The sequence below is a fragment of the Trachinotus anak genome, unplaced genomic scaffold, assembly GCF_046630095.1.
Source record: "Trachinotus anak isolate AG129_WGS33_773 ecotype Australia unplaced genomic scaffold, CSIRO_AGI_Tana_v1 ptg000033l, whole genome shotgun sequence".
Taxonomy (NCBI): domain Eukaryota; kingdom Metazoa; phylum Chordata; class Actinopteri; order Carangiformes; family Carangidae; genus Trachinotus; species Trachinotus anak.
Genome location: NW_027273884.1, coordinates 5,466,208 through 5,490,255, shown reverse-complemented (window position 1 = coordinate 5,490,255; position 24,048 = coordinate 5,466,208). Strand labels below are relative to the sequence as shown.

General features: G+C 41.2%; 1 protein-coding gene across 2 annotated transcripts in view; it reads right to left on the bottom strand.

The window, feature by feature from the left end:
* Nucleotides 1-53: 53 nt before the first annotated feature.
* Nucleotides 54-24,048, bottom strand: part of adck1 (aarF domain containing kinase 1) — a 73,972-nt gene continuing 49,977 nt past the window's right edge. For both annotated transcript variants that reach the window (XM_071471160.1, XM_071471161.1), the window contains exons 9-11: nucleotides 20,426-20,623; nucleotides 2,301-2,494; nucleotides 54-514 (exon numbers count right to left, since the gene is read on the bottom strand). In XM_071471160.1, coding sequence (XP_071327261.1) covers nucleotides 355-514; nucleotides 2,301-2,494; nucleotides 20,426-20,623 — 552 coding nt within the window. In that variant the 3' untranslated portion in view covers nucleotides 54-354. The remainder of the gene's footprint in view (nucleotides 515-2,300; nucleotides 2,495-20,425; nucleotides 20,624-24,048) is intronic.

The window sequence follows — 24,048 nt, the reverse complement described above, 5'->3', positions numbered from 1 at the left end:
ACCAGGCCTCACAACTTCAGAGGGTTCGGGGGGGGGGGGGGGGGGGCTGTGGGGGTCCAACAGCTTTGTGAGGACCAAAATACTGGAACCCATAAGTTTAAATGGCTGTTTAAGGGTTAAGACATGGTTTTAGGGTTGGGGATAGAATTAGGTTAAGGTTAGGGTAAAGGGCTAGGGATTGCATGTCAATAATGGGTTCCCACAAAGAAAGGTGTACAAGGATGTGTGTGTGTTTGTGTGTGTGCGTGCGTGCGTTTATGAGTACATATTTAAAATTTGTTAATATTGCAGTGTACTATAAACCACCCAAGAGCCAATAGTTGCAGCCTGTTGGTAATCTGGAACAGATGTGCCTCAGTGCAGAAATGCCAGCGGTGCAGTGAGCCAATGTACCAACACGGAGTCCTTCACCCACAAAAACAGTTCATATATAGTGAGTCTCCACAGGCTGAGTGATTCTGCCAGGTTTATCTGCAGACGCTTCCTCCTGGACTGAGCTTTACTCCTCTTGTGCCTGTGAGCAGAAGAGGGGAAAGGTTAGGCAGCATATGAACATACTGGATTGAATCTTCAAGATTTCTTACAAATACTCTTGAGCTGTCCAGGAATTTGCTAATGATCAAAATCAAAACACACAACTCCAGTGTGACATTGATGCATGGTCATCAGTATGCTTCATATTACATCCTACAAATCTGTTTTTTTTTTTTAAACAGCTTACAGTGTTACAGAAAATATGATGACTCTGATGAAGGCTGACTGTTAAAACAGAGCCCTAAGAATGGCATAAGATTTTTCCGCTGTGGGTTGTTGCACAGCTATTAATGAGGCTGCAAATCTAAGTTTCCTATCTGTGTTTTTCTTGCTTTCCTGCTTGAGAGGGGACAGGGGTGTCCTCATCTGTGTAACAGTATATGTGAAAGGGAAGAAATGCTCAAAAGGTCCACTTCCTATCTGTCAATGACATCTTGTGGTCTTCATCAGGTAATGGAACTAGTTTAGTTGCTACCACATGACCTGTGGCCTGTGAAACTTCAAGAAGTCCCTTAGTGTACATATGTCTCTAAGGAGACAGCTCCATTTGCTCCACCCACATGTCTTTTTCCAGGAGGAAACCCATGCAAACCCTGGGAGGACATTCAAACTGTAGACAGACGGGCCCTGGCTTGCAGGTTGATAATCATTTTCATCTACTTGGTCTTGTATTTAGAAAAAACAGGGACATAACAAAAAAGAAGCCACGTGCCTGAGAGGGGCTGATTTGGTTGCTGACAGCACATGGACACAGTGTGAGTTTAGAAAAGGTGAAACAGAGCAGCTGTGTGTGCACAATGCTGAAGTTAAGGTGGCACCACAGGATCCCCTTGTGCCTGTATTACATTACTACCCCTGGCACTATAGTTGGTTAATATTTTATAAGATGTCCTTATTCAGACAAGCTCTGCCACTGTCAGCAGTACAGTGCCAGGCTAGAGACCCCCTGTGTGTGTGTCCAGAGCCCTGTCCTTCAGCTGTGAGCTGAAGTGACAACTCACATTCCTCCTTTCCAAACCTATGGTGGCCAGTTTCAATTTCTCTTCCAAAGCCACTTACTTGTCAGCTTAGTTTGTCTTTAATTCTGACAGATTTCCAATCTCACTATTCCACCACGTATATAAAATATGTATAAATTTTGATGTTTTACTATGGTCGCTCTTCATTTTGTCTGCTGGAACATAATGAAATGTCTCTTTAACAGTAACAGAAAAATAATGGTCAAAAAAACTATGTTGAGACAGAACTACTGATTTTACGGTGTCCTATCTGGTACAACTAGCAGGGCTGCCAAAGTCAGAATGGTCTAAATCCTAAACACAGAATAAGCAGAATATGACTTTAACCATTACAGTAGAAGTAAAAACCGGTCAGATAGGTGAAGCACCACAGTGTTTTAGTTTCCTTTGTTTTTGGCCATAGTACTGTATGAAACACATTTACAAAAACTGTCAAAGACTTACATTTTCACAATTTTTATGTGAAGCTTTAGTTGGGGGAAAAATGTATGAGGGCATTTATTTATTTATGTATGTATAAATAAGTACATAAATAAATAAATAAACCACCTCCATTTGCATTCTGGGTTTACCAGACTGGAGTCAGTGCAGAATGGAATTGGAACTTTGTAAATAGTTACAGCAACACCTGTTGCATTTTTCTCATGATCCCATTTTACTGTGGCTGTGAACAAATTAACTCAAATTTCAACTAAACAAGAAAAAAACCCCCAGCTACGACAGGGAAAAGTCTACAGTCTTTCTGACCTGGCCATGGCGCGTATGCAGCAGCGGGACATGTTGATGAAGGATGAGGACGAGGCTCTGGTCTGTAAGATGGTCTCAATGCCCCTCAGCAGGTCGTTGGTCTTCAGCAGCAGCAGCATCTGACGGGGAACTCGATTCAAGAGATCGCTGATCTGGGGCAGGTACAGAGCTGCATTGGTCCGTATCTCAACATCCTGCCAAGCAGAGAGACAGACAGTGGGACAAGTTGTCTCTTTAGTGGTTAAATGATGTATTGTTATGTAAAGGCCCTGTACATGCACACTCATGTTTTCACTGACTTTGACTGACTAGATGTCTTCTGGGTGGAAAACTTGCAGTGCATTGTTATGATTTTAAGTCGTATGAAAGATGATTTTGTTTTTACCTAATCAACTAGTGAGTGACTTAATTGTTGGTTACTTTGGTTTCACTACAAAGCTCTGATTGGTTGGTTGTTTTTACAACTGGGTAAAGAGGTATCCACAAAACACATGTATCTGAATCACCAAGCAAATCAGACATGTTGGTGGGGACTGGAGATGATGAGGTCTGGCATCAGGCTAAAATAGTGTCGAACGAAAACCATGTTGTTGTGCTATTAAGAGCATAAAGTGTTACTGTTGCCTATGTGGGTGGTAATGTTGCCATGTCTACCTAAAGTCTCGTTAGGGATCAGAGGTTGAGAAAACTAATTTCCAAGTAGAAATTGTCTGAAAAGAAACATTTTAGCTTATGTCCATGCTTTAGGAATTGGTTGGTTTCTGTTTAATCAGTCACAGAATAATTTATCAAAGAGTAATGAGCCAAAGTGAATCCTGTAACCCTAGAATGAAACTAGAAATTATACTTTGAGGATTTAAGGAAGATAATGGAGGTGTATTGTGCACTGCTAAATGACCTGCACTCCATGTCTCGGTGCACTGACACCTACCTGCAGCTGAACTCAACAACAGAGCTGATCAACTCCTCAATCCATACTTCATATTACTGCCTTTCTTAAACTGGAAGAGGACCTGCTTTGGCAAGAGCTTTGTCCCTTCTGCCCCTGTAACACTATGTATTGATGTGTGTGTATATACTGTATATGTGAGTTTGTGTATTTGTATGTGCAAGTTGTGTAGGTACACAGGAAGAGGTATGAATAAGTATACTGGCTGTATGTACGACCATATGACGTGAATGTGCAGACTGTGAAAAGAAATGTCCCTTCTTGGACGATGAAGATTATCAGTCTATTTGTATGTGAGATCTTGCGCTCGCTGCTGTGTGCACGAGAGGGCAGAGAGAATCTGTTTGTGTGCGTTTACATGCACATGCATGTCTACTGTATGTCCTCAGTAATCTCCAAAGTCATTTAGCTGACCAGCTTGACTATGTGGCCATAGAAGTTAAGGCACAATATCATCAAACAACGTGGGACAATTGTATGGGACAATGTTTAAAAGTTTAAATGTCACAAATTCCCCACAAAGTTGTTGTGTATCATTAATATTGTTGAACTACCATAGATTAGCTGACATTATTGTAGTTGTGTGCTAAGGTGAAGTAAGTATTAGGGCTGTCAGCATTAATGCGTTAATCACAATGAGATTAAGGACCGAGCATAATGCGTTTTTTTTTGTTTTTTTTAAATTGTGTTTATCATGTGCTGCCAAGGATTCTTTATTTTACACCATCACTGGTGCTGTTACCAAAAATTCTAGAGCGCTACATTCTAGAATCTTTGGCTGCTACTATTTTGACCCTCTGATGCACCCTTACTTGTTGTCAAGCTGCTACAGACATTTCCTACAAAGATTTTACGTGGCAGAGCAAGATACTTAATGGCAAGTCATGTCTATGGGAGCAAAAGGGGGCGGTTCCAGTCTGCATAAAGGGGCGTGTTGGGAGATCTAAAGTGTTCAAATCCAACGCCTGAATTGTCGTTGGTGAAGATCGAACGAGCTGGGAAATAAAAATATAACTCACCCAGAGCTCGTCTACGGATAAATAAATTATCAGACATCTTCATAATTACAGACATGCTAACATTAGCTTCTAGTTCGGACAGACTGATGGTTATGTTTTGTCAAGCAAGAGAAAACAGTTCTGAAATGCAAACTAATAATAATTTTAATCATGTGATAAAATTCATGATTAATCACGATTAAGAAAAAATTATTCGTTTGACAGCCGCAGTAAGTATATATCTTTTTGTGTCTTTGAAATATGACAATAGACAGTCAGTGAAAGCATTTTAAATGTACAGTCCATAGGTTTGGAAAGACAGAAGGAAGAAAGAATGATGAAGTTAAGAGCAACACAAGTGGGAGAGCTAAGAGATAAGGGGACAGAGAAAGAAAAGAAGGAAACAAAACTAAATGCATACTCCCTTCTCCTTCCCCTGTACTGCTTAATACAGCAACTAAAAGGGAGTTAAAAGAAGTATAATTCTGAGTTTTGCTTCAGCTGAAGTGACCACATATGGTAAATGACAGAGCACAGAAAGAAGAATAAAACAATAAAAAGAGAGACGGAGGGATGATATTTTCCTCCATGACAACCATTTATTCTTTTCATTCATGTTCAAGATGGCTGCTCAGGTCTATATACCAGTTTCAGTGTCACTTCAAAGGCCTCTCCTCACCACACATCAACAAGCCTAAATTACGATATTAGTCATGGAACAAAGTGGACTGCAAGCTAACAAACATTTAGTCATTCAGCAATCTATAGAAAGAAAGTCAAATCCGGATGTGCACAATCTGCACAGATACAGGATATTACAGGAGTGAACTGAACAACTGAAATACTTTTTTTATATAAGGCAAAACTCTGATTAGAAGCACAAACAATATGCTAATCTTCCCTGGTAATGAAGCTCGGAGTTGTTTGAACAATTCTTTTTTAAGCAGCTCACATTGAAATTGCATTAAAGTATAAATTATACACATTTCTTACACCTGAGTGAGACACCTTTGTGTGTCTGGTACTGTCAGAAGAGCTCCTCAACACAAACCATTCAACACCAAGAGATTTACACTCATATGCCTTAAAGACAGGACGACCTGAAAGCAAAACCAAAATGACTCACGCCATCCACAGGGAAGGGATCCCCATCACACTGAGACCATCTTTGAACAGAGAGGACAAAACTCAGTCTGCTGATGAAGGAGAAATCGAGTAAGTGGACCATGTGATAATAATGCAAAGTCAACAATCAACCTCCAAGCAAATTTTCCCAGATACATGTTGTAAGAAAAACTGCACTGTCCTTGTTTTATTGAACATACTGTTCACTGCTAACACAGAACAGAAAGAATTCTCACTTTGAACATGTTTCATCAGTTCTCCTGCAGCACCTGCTTGTGCTAATTAACGCATTTTCTTCATTTTCATGGTTCTGTGTAGGCAACAACTCAAAGCACATAATCAAAGTTCATCAAAGATGGTGGTGTAATATTTAAAAGATTGAAAGTGGCTTGAAACATGAGGAAGACAAAACTGACTATACCTACTTTGCAATTATTAGGAGATAGCTGAATGGTCACAGCACATGCCACTGTCCACTATCCTGTTTCAGCCTGTGTTGCATGTCATACCCTCCTCTGTCTTCCCCTGTTTCCTTCTGACAAACATGCAAAAATTGTTTGCACGCATTATTTGTAAAGTATGTACAATTGATTAATGAAAATCCAATGATTCAATTTCAAGTTCATTTTCTAAAACAGCAAACTGTGTAAGGACCGTCAAAGCCTTTCATCGTCTTGTACTTCTCCAGTCTGTTGGCGTGCGTGCGTGCGTGCGTGTGTGTGTGTCAGCAGCAGCACTGTGACAGCTGTCAGTCCAAATAAACAGAGAGTTGACAGGCAGCGAGAGAGACACACAGCTAGTCAACATCCTGACACAGATAAACTCTTTCTCTGTTCTCTGTCTGTCTGTCTTGGTCTCATGCCCACAGGAAGTGATGTGAACTAACAACACTGATGAAGCAAACAGCAACTTATTCAACTACATTATCCTCACACAAACACACATACACACAGTCCCGAGAGGGCTGTATTGTGGTTTGGTGAAAAAAGGACGAAGGCACACATAAGGTACACATACAGTGGGATTTGGATTCAAGCTTTTTGCAACTTTTTTTCATTTTGGGTTTATGTCAGCCATATTTTTATTTGATTTCACTATAAAATGGATCATATATCTAGCAAGATTCTCTGCTTTCATACCAATATGCCTGTTATATAGAATAGCCAACTGCCCAGAAAAACTACATCATTGTTGAGGTATGGTAAGACAATGAAACGTCCTCACTAAACCAGGTAAAATTGAGAACTAGGTTTATGTGTGTTTCCATCTACACTCAAACAACTTAATGAGAAGAGAAATCTGACCAGGCTTATGCTGATAACCAAGTGAACAGTGACTCCTGAGTTTCTACACTGAGACATTGATTAAATCACTATTTTATGACTGCAAACTTATCTAATAATCATTACAAATTAAGACCAGATCTGTAGTATTCTATTAGCTATACTGACATGTAAAGGATTTATTTGTAAATATGTTATTGCTGCATAGTCTGCATTACCATTAACTGCTGTTTGCTGACCAGTCTTGCCAAGAGCTTCAGCCATTATTGTGTTTACAAGAGGTTATTATCAGCCCCCCGAGCAGTGCTACTTCTTCACACACTTCTTCAACACAACAGTGACTCAGTATCAGAAAGTGATGTTGGGATGTCATGCCATGTGCTGAGATCAGAACAATAGAGGGGTCTGCATGTAGCCCCAGAAGCCTGAATCTGAGTTTTACAGCTGTGGTAAAAACAGCGTCAAACCCCGCCACCAATCTCACATGTGTTTTGGTTTAAATTCAAACTCTAGCTTCTCACCGGACCAAACTCACCAGGAATCCCCGGAATCACCGGTGGCGTCACTCAGGTGATTAGGGCAACCCCGCTCCTATTTTAACCATTTTTGACATCAGAGGTAGAGTGGGAGAAACTGACAAAAAAAAATCTGTTTAACTCATCCTCACGGCCACACCTTTCACTTTACAAACACCATTTTTTGACCGTTCAGAACGTAGAAAAATTCTAAGTCTTCCTTGAGCCAATGTGTCTATCAAAGCACAGAGACTTGGTTCACTGGGTTCACCTCTGGACCTCAGGTCTCCCTCCTGGAGCAGGGGATCCATCTAATAGTGCACAACTAATGTAATTAGTAGGCTAAAGTCAATCACACCATGAATTGTTTTCAATTAGAGCACATTTCATTCCTAATATTGTGAATACAGGCCTATCATATTATATATATATATATATATATATATATATATATATATATATATATATATATATATATATATATATATATATATATATATATATATATATATATATATATATATATATATATATATATATATATATACACACACACACACACACACACACACACACACACACTATTGATTAGTAACTGTAAAGTAATGTGTTGTAATTTAATTACGTAATCCCATGTATGTAACTCGTTTCCCCCTCCAACAGAATCAGCCACTCCCCCCCCTCCCAGACCAAATAACAGAGGGCTGGGTGTTCTGAAGTGAGTCCTGAGCTGAGTCCTGCTTGGGGAATAACAATTAGTGGCAATTATAGGAGGTTGGTTAGCAGGCGTCACAGCTGTCAGCAGGACACAGAGAAGGCGACAGTGCTCTCATTTGCATCTGAAAGCTTCAATAAGGACATATTGTATTGCGAGTGGTGCGATAATAGGCCACGGAAAAGGCAAAGCGAATGCAGTTGGGGGGAGGTGGAATCTGTGGTGATCTTTCTTTCTTTTCTCCTCAATGTAGTAGGGAGCTGGCAGAATGGTTTCATTCAGAAGCCAGCAGATATTAGAAAACTGTGGGTAGAGACAGAGAGACAGAGGAAGAATGTCAGAATCCACTGTAAGATCTGCTATTACCGGTGCAATTTTTATTCTGCGCACTAGAAGAATGCAGCTTTACACAGTGCAGTAAATGAATTGCACTAAACAAATGTACATGTTGACTGAATTTTTAGGTCTTTCTTCAGACAATGTGACAATCAAGCCTGCTTTACACACTGATGACAGTAGGCGGGGCTTGAACTCCTCTCTTGAGCTGTATTTTTTCATTTATACACTGTACTTTTTTCACTTATAGCCTGGTTTGTTCTTCTTCATAGGATAGACGCGGAGCCTCCATTGTGAGCCTTTAAACTTGTGCGCTGGTGTGTCTGCATCACTCTGCAATTACACCACCAAAATTGTAGTTGGTGGCGGGGTTCAATGCCACTGTGTGTGTGGCAACAGAAACTGTCTGGATCATGTTAGAGTTGGAGTCAATAACGTTTTTAATAATTACAGAAAAGCAGAAAAGAGAGAAGAGAGCGGAGGAAATGGTGTGTATGACCAACTGATCGAGGCTGAAGGAGAGTGAGTTTTCTCTGTTTGTCTGGTCAGCACTAGTCACCGAGAGACTACCGAGCAGACCAGTCACAGTTGTTGCAGTCTGCGTCGCCACGACATGTACTTACATTTATGAGGTGCACATCAGGGTACTGTGTTGGGAATGTGGCTGCACCTCACCGGCGGCATTGCTTCAACACAGAAGTATAGACTGTCCACAAGGTTCAGGAGTGTGTTTATGGGAATTTGTGACCATTCTTCCAGAAGTGCATTTGTGAGGTCACACGCTGATGTTGGACGAGAAGGCCTGGCTCTCAGTCTCCGCTCTAATTCATCCCAAAGATGTTCTATCGGGTTGAGGTCAGGACTCTGTGCAGGCCAGTCAAGTTCATTCACACCGAACTCTCTCATCCATGTCTTTATGGACCTTGCTTTGTGCACTGGTGCACAGTCATGTTGGAAGAGGAAGGGGCCATCTCCAAACTGTTCCCACAAAGTTGGGAGCATGGAATTGTCCAAAATCTCTTGGTATGCTGAAGCATTCAGAGTTCCATTCACTGGAAGAAAGGGGCCAAGCCCAGCTCCTGAAAAACAACCCCACACCATAATCCCCCCTCCACCAAACTTTACACTTGGCACAATGCAGTCAGACAAGTACCGTTCTCCTGGCACCCGCCAAACCCAGACTCGTCCATCAGATTGCCAGATGGAGAAGCGTGATTCGTCACCCCAGAGAACGCATCTCCACTGCTCTAGAGTCCAGTGGCGGCGTGCTTTACACCACTGCATCCAACACTTTGCATTGCACTTGGTGCTGTATGGCTTGGATGCAGCTGCTTGGCCATCGAAACCCATTCCATGAAGCTCTCTACGCACTGTTCTTGAGCTAATCTGAAGTCCACATGAAGTTTGGAGGTCTGTAGCGATTGACTCTGCAGAAAGTTGGTGACCTCTGCGCACTATGCGCCTCAGCATCCACTGACCCCGTTCCATCAGGTTATGTGGCCTACCACTTCGTGGATGAGTTGCTGTCGTTCCCAATCGCTTCCACTTTGTTATAATACCACTGACAGGTGACTGTGGAATATTTAGGAGCGAGGAAATTTCATGACTGGACTTATTGCACAGGTGGCATCCTATCACAGTACCACGCTGGAATTCACTGAGCTCCTGAGAGCGACCCATTCTTTCACTAATGTTTGTAGAAACAGTCTGCATGCCTAGGTGCTTGATTTTATACACCTGTGGCCAGGGAGGTGATTGGAACACCTGATTTCAAATATTTGGATGGGTGAGTGAATACTTTTGGCAATATAGTGTATGTAAAGTTATATTGTGATAGCTGCAGTAGCATTGGAAGGCATATTCAACACGAAAATGGCTTTCCAGATTAACAGCTTTATTTTAGTAAAAATTGACTTTCATTCAGAGCACTTATGTGGTTTTCTAAGCTTCAGCTCTCGGTTAAAAAAAAACAAACATTACCAAGCACTGGCCACACCCACACGTTATGGAGTTTGCAAATTAATACACCCATGGCATTTTTTTTTTTTCTTGTTTTCCGTATTCTGTCTAAGGTTGCCCTGCCACTGGAACTTCTTTGCAATTGACCAATAAAAATGGTTGCTATTCTCTATGTCATACTTTACTGACTGTTCAGCCACCATACTGAGCGCCCACCCTAGTAGAATATGGTGTGCATGTGCAAGAGAGATAATGATAATAATCCGACCAATTGCACTACATGGTGGTGACGTATAGGGTCCACTCAGTCATCAGAGGTGCACCTGTTGGTATAAACACCCAACAGAACTCTGCAGATACATTTCACACATACAAAGAAAAACATCAACAAATACCTGTTGAACAGAATCACTCAGTCCCCTATGTTAGCTGGTGCTGGGACTAACTGCCTCCTCTTAACAACACTGCTTTCCAAACACCAATCACAGTAAACCCGATTATAACACAATGTAAAGAAACCTATTTGTATAGATTAAAATGATATCTGTGCCTAACCAGAGATTATGATTTGGCAGAATATATCTTAGCTGTCAGAGATAGAAAGCAGTTGCAGATCCTGACCAAGTACAGGCTCAGTGACCACAAACTGGCAATAAGGAAGGCGCAAAAAAAATCATGGCAACCGAAAGAAAACAGAACACATGGTTGCTGTTCAACAGATGAAGCTGAGACATATTTGTGATACACTTTCTCCTAAAATCCAAATCATTCAATAGAATATGGACAATTTAATTTTACCAATTCTATAATTACAAATTTCAATAAGCTAAATTATATCTCAAAATTAAAAATACCCCTATGAGAAGAACACAGGACATATCTTGCTGCCCAATATATATCAAAATCATCTGAATAATCGGTCATCAATTATAATGGAAGATCCAGAGGTAGATCACATGGGTGGAAATATTGGGTCATGACCCACATGCAACCACATGTAATCAGTGTAAGAAGTTTTTACACACACAACAGAAGGTGTTGGAGCCTTTGGGTGTACCATGATAAGTCCATATTGGTTTATTTTGACACATTATTTTAATAACTGGATGATATCTTCAGAAATACTGTTGCTCACTTTGCTCACTGAACACAGCCTGGAGCTTGGCTGGGATATAAAAAGACAGTGAGACAGCTTGCAAACAATGGAACCCATCTAATTTCAGATGGTATTACAGCCTTGTTCTAACACCAGGCTACCAGGCTTTCTACACTTTTCACCCAAAATGCAAAGTAGACCAAAATACTAACAGCGGCTGCATAAAGTATTCAGAAACCTTAACTTGAAATTGCCATATACTCAATAACCCATAATGACAAGTTTAAAACATGTTTTATTAAAAATCAAAAATTGAAATCTCTCATTTAAAAAATTATTCAGCCTTAATTCAGCACTTTGCACAAGCCTCTTTGGCAGCAATTACAATCTTCATGTCCTCTTGGGCAAGTCTCTACAAGCTTTGCACACCTAGGTTTGGACAGTTGATCCCATTCGTCCTGGCAGATCTTTTCAAGCTCTGTCAGATTGCATGGGAAGTGTCTATGATATGCCATCTTCAGGTCTCACTACAGATGTTCTGTGGGGTTTCAGTCAGGGCTTTGGCTGGGTCACTCAAGGACAGTCGGAGACTTGTCCTGGAACCTTTTTTCTTGGCATGCTTTGGTTCTTTGTCATGCTGAAAGGTCACAGCATGTCTCAGGTTGTGTGTATACTTTCCTCAATTCTTACCAGTCTCCCTGTCCCTGTCAATGAGAAGCGTCCCCATTGTATGATGCTGCCACCACCACATTTCACCATAGGCATGGTATTAGCCAGGTGATGAGAGGCACCTGGTGTTCAACTTAAATAATGCTTGTAATTCTAAGTTTTTGTCTCATCAAACCAAAGAATCTGTGTCCTCATGCTCTCCGAGTCTTTTAAATGCCATTTGGCAAACTCCAAGCAGGCTGTCATATGCCTTTTACTCAAAGTGGCTTCCATCCAGCCACTCTACCATGATGTAGTGCTGCTGAGATGGTCAGGTTCTCCCAGCTCTTTAGAGGAATTCTGTAGCTCTGTTAAAGTGACCATTGGGTTCTAGGTCACCTCCCTAACTAAAGGCCTTTCTTGCCTGGTTACTCAGTTTGGCAAGATGGCCAGCTGGCCAGGAGTCTGGTGGCTCCAAACTTCTTCCATTTCACAGCTGTTGAGGCACTGGTTAGCTTGATCTGTGCCTCACCTCTGCTGCCTGGTTTTTACCTTTAGTATCATGGCTTACATAGTAAATTCTGCATTGTACATTCCCACAGCACTCACTTCATTCTTATCATAGATGGCAGAATATAACAGCTCTTTAATATAATATGTTTATATATTATCTATTTTTAATGAGATAATAAGATAAGAAATACTTAATTTATCCCTATAGGGAAATTCACGATTATCCAGTATCTTGTTCATGTTTAAAGTTAAATTAAGACTGAGTCAATGTCATGATCCACTACCTTTGTCTGAGTTGTTAAACAGTCTGATGGCAGTGGGAACAAAGGATTTCCTGAACCACTCAGTCCCGCAGCTCAGAGAGATGAGACATTGGCTGCTGCTGTAGCTGGGTGATATTGTCCAACATGGCTGCATCTTACAGTGCATCTGTCTCTCCACAGCAGTCTCCAGTGAGTCCAGACTCCTTCCAGTCACAGACTTTTTAACTTGCTTGTCCACTCTCTTTGAGTTTTTATGTGACATGCTGCTGCTCCAGCAGACTGCAGCATAAAAAAGGAGCACTTGCCACCACTGACTGACATTTGCAGTGAAATGCTGCCTATGTTTTATCAAAGGAGCTGAGCTTCCTGAGGAAAAAGAGCCAGCTCTGCCCCTTCCTGTAGATGGCATCCGTGTTCAAGTTTTAGCTATTAGTTTTGTTAAACTGATTGACAGTTTTTCTCATTTACAGATGGCAGCTGGAGAAACCAAAGTGCTGATGGAATCAAACTTTCTTTTGCAGGTGGGTAGGGGTGATATTGGATGATTAATCGGCTATCATCTTTTTCGCTTTGCTCCAAACTATCGTTATTTGCCTTTAAAAATCCACTATCGGTCGACCTCTGGTGAAAATCTCATCATTACAACTCTCTCAAAAAGGTTACTTTTAGTCAAAAAGTAACAGATAATAGCTAACTACATTAGCCATCCTGTGTCATTACAGTCTATCAGTTTATAGACTGATTATAGACAGTTTATAGACTGAAAAACGATTCTTTACACTGATCTGCTCTTCCAGTATGTGTTTACTAATGAGGTATCAAAGCCATCACAGTCCATACAACAGCACTAGGATTCTGCTTTGTTCATTCTATCTCTTCCTGCCAGGTACAGTAGCTAGCTAGTTGTCGGCCAATATCAAAATGATGTGCAGTCCAGTTAAGAAACATACACAGCAGGAGCAGATGAGTTAGCGTGCACATTTTTCACCTCTGTGCTGAAACTGACTATTAAAGTGGGTAATGGTGATGCATAATGATGACAGCTTTACAAGTGGTGCAGGTCTGTTGTTATTGTCAATGTGCAAAATTGAGGACGTAGTTGAAAACTGCTGTGGAATTGCTGTAAACAACTCACATATACACAGTTCACATATTCAGTATTTTAATACAACTGGATTACCAATAAAGCTGTTCTTATTTACATGTTTTTCTGTTCAGTTTGTCAGAAAATGGGGAAAGTTTGAAACAGTGTCTATACACATAAATCAAAGAAAACCTGTGCTGTGATTTCAGATAAATTTACTAGTAAAACAATGACTCAGGGAGAAAGTTAGAAGCAACAGAACATCTTCCTTATTTTGTCTCTCACACAGAGCACAGCCTCTGTCTGGGTACAACACAGCTGCTCTGCCTCTCTGCAACTCACTGAACAGAGTAGATGCACAAGAGAAGATTATGGGTGACTGTCTTCTAAGTAGCCAAGGTTTGTCCAAAAAGGCTGAAAGAGCAACGGCCAATGGGGAGATGCCAACTCAACCACATGGCATTCGGCTGACCAATAGTGGAGTTATAATCACCCAAATATCACTCAGTCAGTCATGGACATTCGTTATAGGGCTGGCCTATAACTATGAATTAAATATATTAAAAACAGGAATTGGCCCTAAATTTGAAAAATATCAAGATTTTATATTTTTGGGCATCGTCCAGCCCCAGACAAAATGTTTAGGCTTTTTAAACTACCACCTGGTTATATTTTCGACTAATTACTCTATTTCCAATGTTTAAAAAAAGAAACATTCATTTATAAAATAAATAAATATCCCTGCATGAGAAAGAAAGGCAGCGAAAAGCCAAAGCTCTAAAAGCACTCAACATTTGCTGCATGTGACTGCATTAACACTAATGGAATGCATCATCACTTGATAGAAACAGGACTTAAAAATTATCCGTGCATGAGAGAGCAGATAGAGAGGACAAAGAGAGGAGAGGGGACAGCACAGGGCAGAAGAGAGGAGAAGCTGGAAGGGATAAGAAAGACAAAGCAAAGCAGATGAGTGGTTGTGGCAAAAGTAATGTCTCATGATGTCTTCATAACTGCAGAGTGCTGCACAATCAACAAGTGTGTTCAGGTGGAGGGCACTACAGTGGAGTGTGTCAAATGGTGTGTGTGTGTGTGTGTGTGTGTGTGTGTGTGTGTGTGTGTGTGTAAAACAGGAGATATAAATGGCAGACAGATGGCCTACATTGATGTGAGTGCTTTCATGTCAACTAAAGTGGGCGACAGAAGGAAGGAGAAGAAAACACCTTACTTTCACACATTGTCACACTGGATTACTACTATGCTGATGAACGCATAAAAAATACACAATCTCAGACATTCCCCAAATAATGTTCAAAAATCCAGCATCTTTGCGAAGACACAATTTTTTTCCTCTGAAACCAACTTCTAAAGCAGTTTTTCTGGTGCAGTACGTTTTTAATCGCACTGGGGGCATGTCTATGTCACCAAGGCAACGCAACTTAGTAAATACATGTAAATTGTTAGCTGATAGTCAGAAATGAACTTTTGAAAATATCAGAGGGCAAAAAGATTTGACTGAATGTCAAATAGTGCATTCATGCTGTTACAGACTCAACACGCCTGACATGTTTGATGACGACTGATAATTGATACCAGTAAAGCTTGCTATTAACGTTAGCTTGGTATAGGAATCGCCTCAAACATCTCTCTCAGTAGTCATGAGACTTACTCATCAAGACTGAAATGCTGTTGCATTTACTGGGAGACTTTAAAAAGTGTGATATGATGAGGGGATATTGAAGGAGAAGAAGCTCAGGGTTTAATTTGTTAGTTACAAGGTAACTGCAACCCTGTTAATTCAAATTTACTTACTGACATTCAGACCAAGTTACATGTGAAAACTGTTATGCTTGTTTTGGACCACAGCTGCGGGGCCAGTCCTATAATCACGGGTGTCCCTGACTGACTGACTGACTGACTGATGGTACTTCCTTCCTGACTGAGTACTGAGCCGCAGTCTACCGAGCCGCTCTGGTTTCCCGGCTGCTCAGGAACCACAGTATCATTGTTAGTAAAGGAGGCAGAGGAATAACTAAACATAAGATACACTGAACAGAGAGAGGAAGGGAAGGAGAGAGAGAAGTGATTGGTGACGAGGCTCCGTACTAACCGCAATGACCAATTCTAGATAGATAGATAGATAGATAGATCGTCCAGTAGCTTATTAATGTATTCAGCAAAGATATGAGTCTGTATAATCAAGGATTTCCTGAACCACTCAGTCCTGCAGAGTCGGCTCTGCCCCTTCCTGTAGAAGGCATTTGTGTTCAGGGACAAGTCAAGTTTACTGTCCAGGTGCAACCTAGGTATTTATAAGTGTGCACATCAATGTCCTTCCCTCAAACACTGACTGGCTCAAGCGTGGGCCTAGACCTGTGGAAGTCAATGAGCATATCCTTTTATCATGGAGTTGTTCAGAAGGAGGCAGTTCTTATCGCTCCATTCACTGAAGGCCATCGTCAGATCCCTGTACTCTCCTTCCAGCCCATTTCTGATACACACCATAATAGCTGTGTCATCCGAGTATTTCTGGATGTGGCCAGACTCAGAGTTGTATCTAAAGACCACCATATACAGGGTGAACAGTAACAGAGCCAGAGTTTCTTTGTGTTGATTTGCAATTTGAATTGATTACCAAAAATCACAAATAAAACAAACAAAAAAACTTTTCAAAAAGCTGCCGCTGATACTTGCAACCCGTCACAACAGTCATCACAACAAAGTTCAGTGGGATCTTGGATGTACTGAATAATCATAAAAATGTTCTCTGTCTTGTGTTTCAGTCAACATTAAAAGGAAGTAAAATGTATTCTGAGAGAAAACACTTTCATGCTTAATTTGCAGCCCATTTCACTTACTTTGACACGAGTCCTACGTCTTCATAAAGTAAATAAGTAAAAATAACAGAAATGGTCGTCACTGTAAATATGGAGTAAGGTGATGAAGAGAAAGACCATGCAGAAAATCAGGAGAGCTTTAAGCAGTGGAGACAGAGCAGCGCAGCAGACAGGAAATTAATTTAAAAAAGTAAGATCACTGAACTGTGAGGAAGCTGAAGGAAGCGCACATGAAATCACAATGTCACTGTGTTTATCTCTTAAAGACGAACATGCATTAGATTACACACTCACTCTCTCTCTCTCTCTCTCTCTCTCTCTCTCTCCAAATTCAAAGGTGCTGTATTTACATGAAACTTGTTGCCAAATCATCAACATATAATTTATGGTACAAAAAAAGTACAAAATAAAAATAAAAGAAAACTACAAAAACAATAAAACACCAATATCTATATACATACTGTATATATACATGTATTTACACTATATTATATGCACGTGTGTGCACGTGTCTTGGTCATTCACTGTCCCTCAGGTTGTGGCATCTCGATATATATTAAGCAGTGAGATCTGCCCTGTCTCCTCCTTGGAGGACTATTTTTAATTTTGAGATGTCATTTAGCTGGTTGAAATTTGGACATGCAGAATTGAAATGGTTAAAGTAAATGTTCCTTATTTCATTGAGTATTTTACATTTTAGGAGGAAGCGTCAGTCTCACCTTTTGACCAGCGATCACGTTCTGTTTTCTTCCTTGTCAACCTTGTTTAATTGGCAGTTCGTGGTCACTGAGTCTGGACTTCATGAGGCTCCTTCTGCTTACTGTCTCTGACTGTTCAGATAAGAGATTAAAATATTCTGCCAATTCATAATTTCTGTTCTAATCTACTCTGGCTTTTAGGCACACCAACTAAAACACCAACTAAAACACACATAACCTCACAGACATATGTGTATGGAGGGTGAATAGAGACAGAGCTAAACACAGGGTGCCCTGAAGTCTGGGAACATGAACTACATGAACATGAACATGAACTCTTGTCTTTTCTGCAGTTGGATATTACATTATGTGAAAAATCAGGTTGCTAATATGTAAGTTAAATAAGTACAGAACAATTTTAGTTATATACAACCCAGTATTTGTTGGTTGACTTTGCAAATTGGACTTTTCAATGGCAATATGTCAATGGCATTTTTAAGTTACTTTTGCACATTATTTGTCAAATTGAAAATCCAAGTGACAGATACATTTCATATACAATTTCATTAACATAACGGCAGCGTTATGCTTCAGAGTGCATTGACTTTGGTTATCACTATGCACTTTCTTTAAATTTTGCATTTGTTACACATAATTGGGAGAATTAATGAATTCATCTTATTATTGGTATCCCACAACTTCCATAACATTAATTCTGAATGTTATTCATAGATCGAAAAATCTGTTTTTCAAGAAGACATCTAATATGCATTTCCCTGCATGCAGTTAACGGGTTGAGTGTTTCAATCATTCCTAAAATGCCCAGTATTCAATGCAAATGTTTACTCACTGTTTAATTTTTCTCTGTGGTGCAGTAACATATCAAACTGAGGCCAAAATGTCAACTCAGAGATATTTCGCAGGTCAGTGTTATTGGAAGACGGACATGAAGTGTGCTGATCACATTCCTGCTCCCCAGAGGATTCTTTTGATTTTAATTTTAATTACTCCATGACCTGTGCTCTAGTGCCATACTCAAACAACCTTAAAATCTTAGCCCCAACAGCACTAATTCTCCACCAATCACTACATCATCAGACTGTTGTTTGCTCTGTGCCAACACTGTGGGCTGCAGAAGACATTAAACAGCACTTCACACCTGTAGTTTTGTAGGTACAGTACATATTTAGCATTTACATGATTAGGTTTGCTGTGTACTATACATGTGATTTTCTGAGCTATTGTTAAATTTCTAAATAGCCTCAGACAAGTGCAACATGATACTGTTACTAATACCTTTTTATTGGTATTTCTGTCTGGAAGTAATGTCAGCTCCACCTCATGATTGCCCAAATATATACATTTCAGTTTCAGAAATACCAGAAAAGACCCAAGTTATTCATGTGCTGGTCCCGTCCCAATTCTGCCTTGCACTACTCATCATGTTCGAGGGGGTGGCACACTGTAGCAGACTGTTGCTCAGTGCTTTTGCCAGCTTCAAAATGTTGCATAAGATAGGTATAAATAAACTCTCTCTTGAACACAGATGGCATCGTGGAACCCCTGTGAGTAAAGGGATACATACACACACAAACCAGTTTTCAGCTGGTGGATTCTAAAAACAATCTTATCTTGAAGAAAAACTTAATAACTCTAAATCTAGTCATTTATGTTCATGTTTAGTGTCAGTATGTGGGCCTCCCTGGGTTGGAAATACTTGCAAAAGTATTTTCAGAACTACCCTGTTGCACTACATGGCAGCGTGACACCTATGCTGAAAAAGACTGCTCACTTCAGCAGACTTTATTACACGTGTTTTCTTGGCCTTCCGATGGCGCTCATGAGAGTCCCTCTGCAGCCAAGTCGGCTGAGAGCATGCACATGTGAGACTTCCATCGGCAGTGACGGCTAACTTCCTGTGGCTCCCAGCACGCACGAATAAATGAAAAAATGTAATCACATGGCTCGTGTAGATTTCCCAAATGATATTGGACCGAATGAATGAAGAGGTTTTTTTTTTGTTTGTTTTTTTTTGTCATTTTAGAGCGTTTGTGATGCTCACTCGCCATTTATTTGCTGTTTTACAATGGCTTCTTTTCCAGTGTTTGTGTATGGGAAAACCTTTTTTTGGCGTCAGTGTGCATTACTAAATTGAAGTTGAGCAGTTGAAGTTGCAATACCTGGCAGGGCTACTATGATAAAATCCCCTCACAACCCAGGTCCATTGCTGAGGACTCGGGCCACAGCCATTGAAAACAGCCCCAAACCAAAAGGACACTAAAGAGTGTGGATAGGAATGTGTTTGTTATTGCCAGTTATGTTCACAACTCCAACCCTTACCAAAAAGTATTTACCTGGAAGCTCATGTGATTGAGGAATTCATCATTCAAACCACTGCATGTGTTATATGCAGAGTTAATGCAATTAAATAAACTGAAGACTGATGGAGCCTAGAGAAGCTTGTTTCTCTGAAATTAACTTGAATGTAAATGCATGAATTAATGGACAACTGACATGAAATTTAACATTAAATGGTTTTTTAGTCATTAACTATGTTTTAATGTACAAACAGCAAAGTTTGTTTATGTCATTTCTCCACTAAAGTGTATGGAGCAGGAGAAAGAATGTTATCATTTTTCTTCTAATATACAATATTTAGGAAATACAGAAAAAATACAGATTACCAGGCTTGCTATAGCATATAAATATAAAATAAGAATAGCCACAGCATCTGTTACCACATTACTTATGAATGAGTTGCATGTTTTCAGTATTTTGGAAAATAAACCAGCCTAGCCCTAAATTTGCATCCAAAATGCCATCGAAGCATAAATTAAGGGGCAGTTCAACAAATTCACAAAAAAATGTTTTTCCCTCGTAGTTGTCATTCTGTTTTATGTGGACGTTGAAGCATCCATCAGATGTCTGGCTCTAACACCCTGTCTATACCAGATGCATTTCAGCCATGAGTTTCAGTTGTCATCTTGAGCATGTCAGACGGAACTAGTTTTGTTCCTCCAACTCGTGCACACACTGTAACTACCCTGATTGTGTTGATTGCTATGCTGCTGACAGATAGTGTGTTTGTGTGTGTAAGAGATCATACCTCTGAGTGTGTGACAGGCACAGAACTAATGCCAGCATTGACTGCGGTCCAGGAGCGAGCAGTGAGCACGCAGGCAAACAGTGGGTACAGATCTCCAGCTCCCAGTCTGCGGCTGTAACGCTCCACCTTGGATATGTCCCCTTTAATCAAAGCCTGCCACAGTCGACAGTAGTCCAACCTGAAGTCTGGCTGTAGGACCTGGAGGAAGAATGTGTGAATAGGTATGTTTTGTTAAGATTTGATTTACTTGAATGATAATTCATAGTACTGTAAACTGTTAACAATAAATTACATTTTTTATAACAAACATCTGTATTTTTGTGTTTTCCATTTTCTATTGCATTCAATCAGTATTTTTTAAGTTTTTAAAAATGTTTCAAAGCAGCTAAGCTATAAACCTATACATGTGGCTATGAACACAACCACTGAAACAGTGAACACGACTGGTGGTGCTGGCTGATGGCAAGCCTGCGAGGGTTTTCCACCTTGTCTGTGGATTAGCAACTCCTTTTGGTTGGTCAGGGTATTAACGTTAACTAAAAGTAAATAACGAAATCTAGATCTGAAAAAAACATTTTTGTTAACTGAAATAAAATAAGAATTAGGCTTAAAAAAAAACTATGTTGTGTGTTTACAAAAGTAACTTTATGTTTAGTTTTTGTCAATTTATTTCAGGCATGAGCCTGGTATTTTTGGTAGATATGAAAACATTTTCACATTTTTTTTTGCTGTGCTAGACGGAGCAATATTTTACGAGCTGTCTGGCTGTCAGTACACTACAGCTACAGCTGCAGTCCAATTTGTTGACGAGTTGATGACAACACTTTTTCTGACCTTTTGAATCTCACTCCTGACAGATACTTCATATTACAAAAAGACCAAAACTAACACTAAAACTAAAAAGAAGCTAAACTAAAACTAAGCATTTTCAAAAACTAAAAAAAATGAAAAAATTAAAACACTGAATTGACATTGAAAACAAAAAGTAAAAATGAAATAATAATAAAAACAGATTGAAAAATATCAAAACTATTAAAGTGTTGCTCCATAGTACTTCAAGTGGTCAAACCTTCTAGGGTGAGCCTTGAACCTAACTTGCCTGTCTTTATCCATTTCAATATTTTCATTGTTTTGCTGAAGCATACAGAATGTTTCTGACATGACATGTTTATCAGAATCAGAATCAGAATCAGAATCAGTTTTATTGCCAAGTATGCTTTCACATACAAGGAATTTTTTCTGGTGATTGGTGCAATTGATCAGCAACAGTGGGGCTCTCTAGCCTTGTTGATGAGGCTAATAGCAGATGGGAAGAAGCTATTTTTGTGGCGAGAGGTTTTGGTCCTGAAGGACCGCAGCCTCCTGCCAGAGGGGAGTGTCTCAAAGAGTTTGTGTCCAGGGTGGGAGGAGTCAGCTACAATCTTCCCTGCACGCCTCAGAGTCCTTGAGGCGTACAGGTCCTGGAGGGACGGAAGATTGCAGCCAATCACCTTCTCAGCAGAGTGGATGATACGCTGCAGTCTGTTATTGTCCCTCTCCGTGGCAGCAGCGTACCAGATGGTGATGGAGGAGGTGAGGATGGACTCAATGATGGAGGTGTAGAAGTTCACCATCATAGTCCTTGGCAGGTTGAACTTCTTCAATTGCCTCAGGAAATACATCCTCTGCTGAGCTTTTTTGATGAGGGAGCTGATGTTTAGCTCCCATTTGAGATCCTGTGTGATGGTGGTTCCCAAGAAGCGAAAATGCTCCACGGTAGCCACGGGGGAGTCACACAGGGAGATGGGGGTGGGTGGGGCTGGGCTCTTCCTGAAGTCCACTATCATTTCCACTGTCTTCAGAGCGTTTAGCTCTAGGTTGTTCTGCCTGCACCAGGTCACCAGACGCTCAGTCTCCCACCTGTAGGCAGACTCATCGCCATCAGAGATGAGTCCAATGAGAGTGGTGTCGTCTGCAAACTTCAGGAGCTTGACAGACTGATGGCTGGAGGTGCAGGTGTTAGTGTACAGGGAGAAGAGCAGAGGAGAAAGAACGCAGCCTTGCGGGGATCCAGTGCTGATGGTCTGGGAGTCAGACACGTGCTTTCCTAGCTTCACGTGCTGCCTCCTGTCAGACAGGAAGTCGGTGATCCACCTGCAGGTGGAGTCAGGCACGCTCAGCTGGGAGAGCTTGTCCTGCAGCAGAGCCGGGATGATGGTGTTGAAGGCAGAGCTAAAGTCCACAAACAGGATCCTGGCATAGGTCCCTGAGGAGTCCAGGTGCTGGAGGATGAAGTGGAGAGCCATGTTGACGGCGTCGTCTACAGACCTGTTGGCTCTGTAGGCGAACTGCAGGGGGTCCAGGAGTGGGTCAGTGATGGATTTGAGATGGGACAGGACAAGACGCTCAAATGATTTCATGACCACAGAGGTCAGGGCAATGGGTCTATAGTCATTTAGTCCTGTGGGCCTTGGTTTTTTGGGGACAGGGATGATGGTGGAGGATTTGAAGCAGGCTGGCACGTGGCAGATCTCCAGTGAGGTGTTGAAGATGTCTGTGAACACTGGAGACAGCTGATCAGCACAGTGCTTCAGGGATGATGGAGAGACAGAGTCAGGACCGGCTGCTTTGCGGGGGTTCTGCTTCTTAAAAAGCCTGTTGACATCTCTCTCCAGGATAGAGAGAGACGTTCCTTTGGTAGGGGAGGAGGAGGGTTCTGATGTGGCTCTGATGTGGAGGTTAGTGTCAGACTTGTCCCACTGTCTTTCAAAGCGGCAGTAGAACTCATTCAGATCGTTGGCCAGACGGAAGTCATTAATGGAGTGGGGGGGTTTAGGTTTGTAGTTAGTGATCTGTCTGAGCCCTTTCCAGACAGAAGCAGAGTCATTGGCTGAGAACTGGAGCTGAAGTTTCTCAGAGTACAGTCGTTTAGCTTCTCTCACCGCTTTGCTAAACCTGTACTTGGACTCTTTAAACTTGTCCCTGTCCCCACTCCTGAAAGCTTCCTCCTTTTGCCTCCTGAGCTGACTGAGCTTAGCTGTGAACCAGGGTTTGTCATTGTTATAACTCACCCTGGTGCGTGATGGGATACAGCAGTCCTCACAGAAGCTGATGTATGACGTCACAGCCTCTGTGAACTCATCCAGACTGTTGGAAGCAGTCCTGAACACCTCCCAGTCAGTGCAGTCCAAACATGCCCGCAGATCCTCTATGGCTTCACTGCTCCACTGCTTTGATGTCCTCGCAACAGGTTTACACAGTTTTAGTTTCTGCCTGTATGTGGGAATCAGGTGGACCATGACATGGTCAGAGTGGCCCAGTGCAGCCCGGGGGACGGCGTGATAAGCACCACTGATTGTGGTGTAACAGTGGTCCAGAGTGTTCCCCTCTCTGGTCGGGCAATTAACAAACTGTCTATATTTGGGCAGTTCATGACTGAGGTTCCCTTTGTTAAAGTCACCAAGGACAATAACTACGGAGTCCGGGTTGGTCTGCTCCACACACAGTATCTGGTCTGCGAGCGCCCGCTGTGCCTCCTGCACGTTGGCCTGTGGTGGGATGTAAACACCGACCAGGATGATTGAGGTGAACTCACGGGGGGAGTAGAAGGGCCTGCAGTTTATGATGAAAGTCTCCAGGTCAGG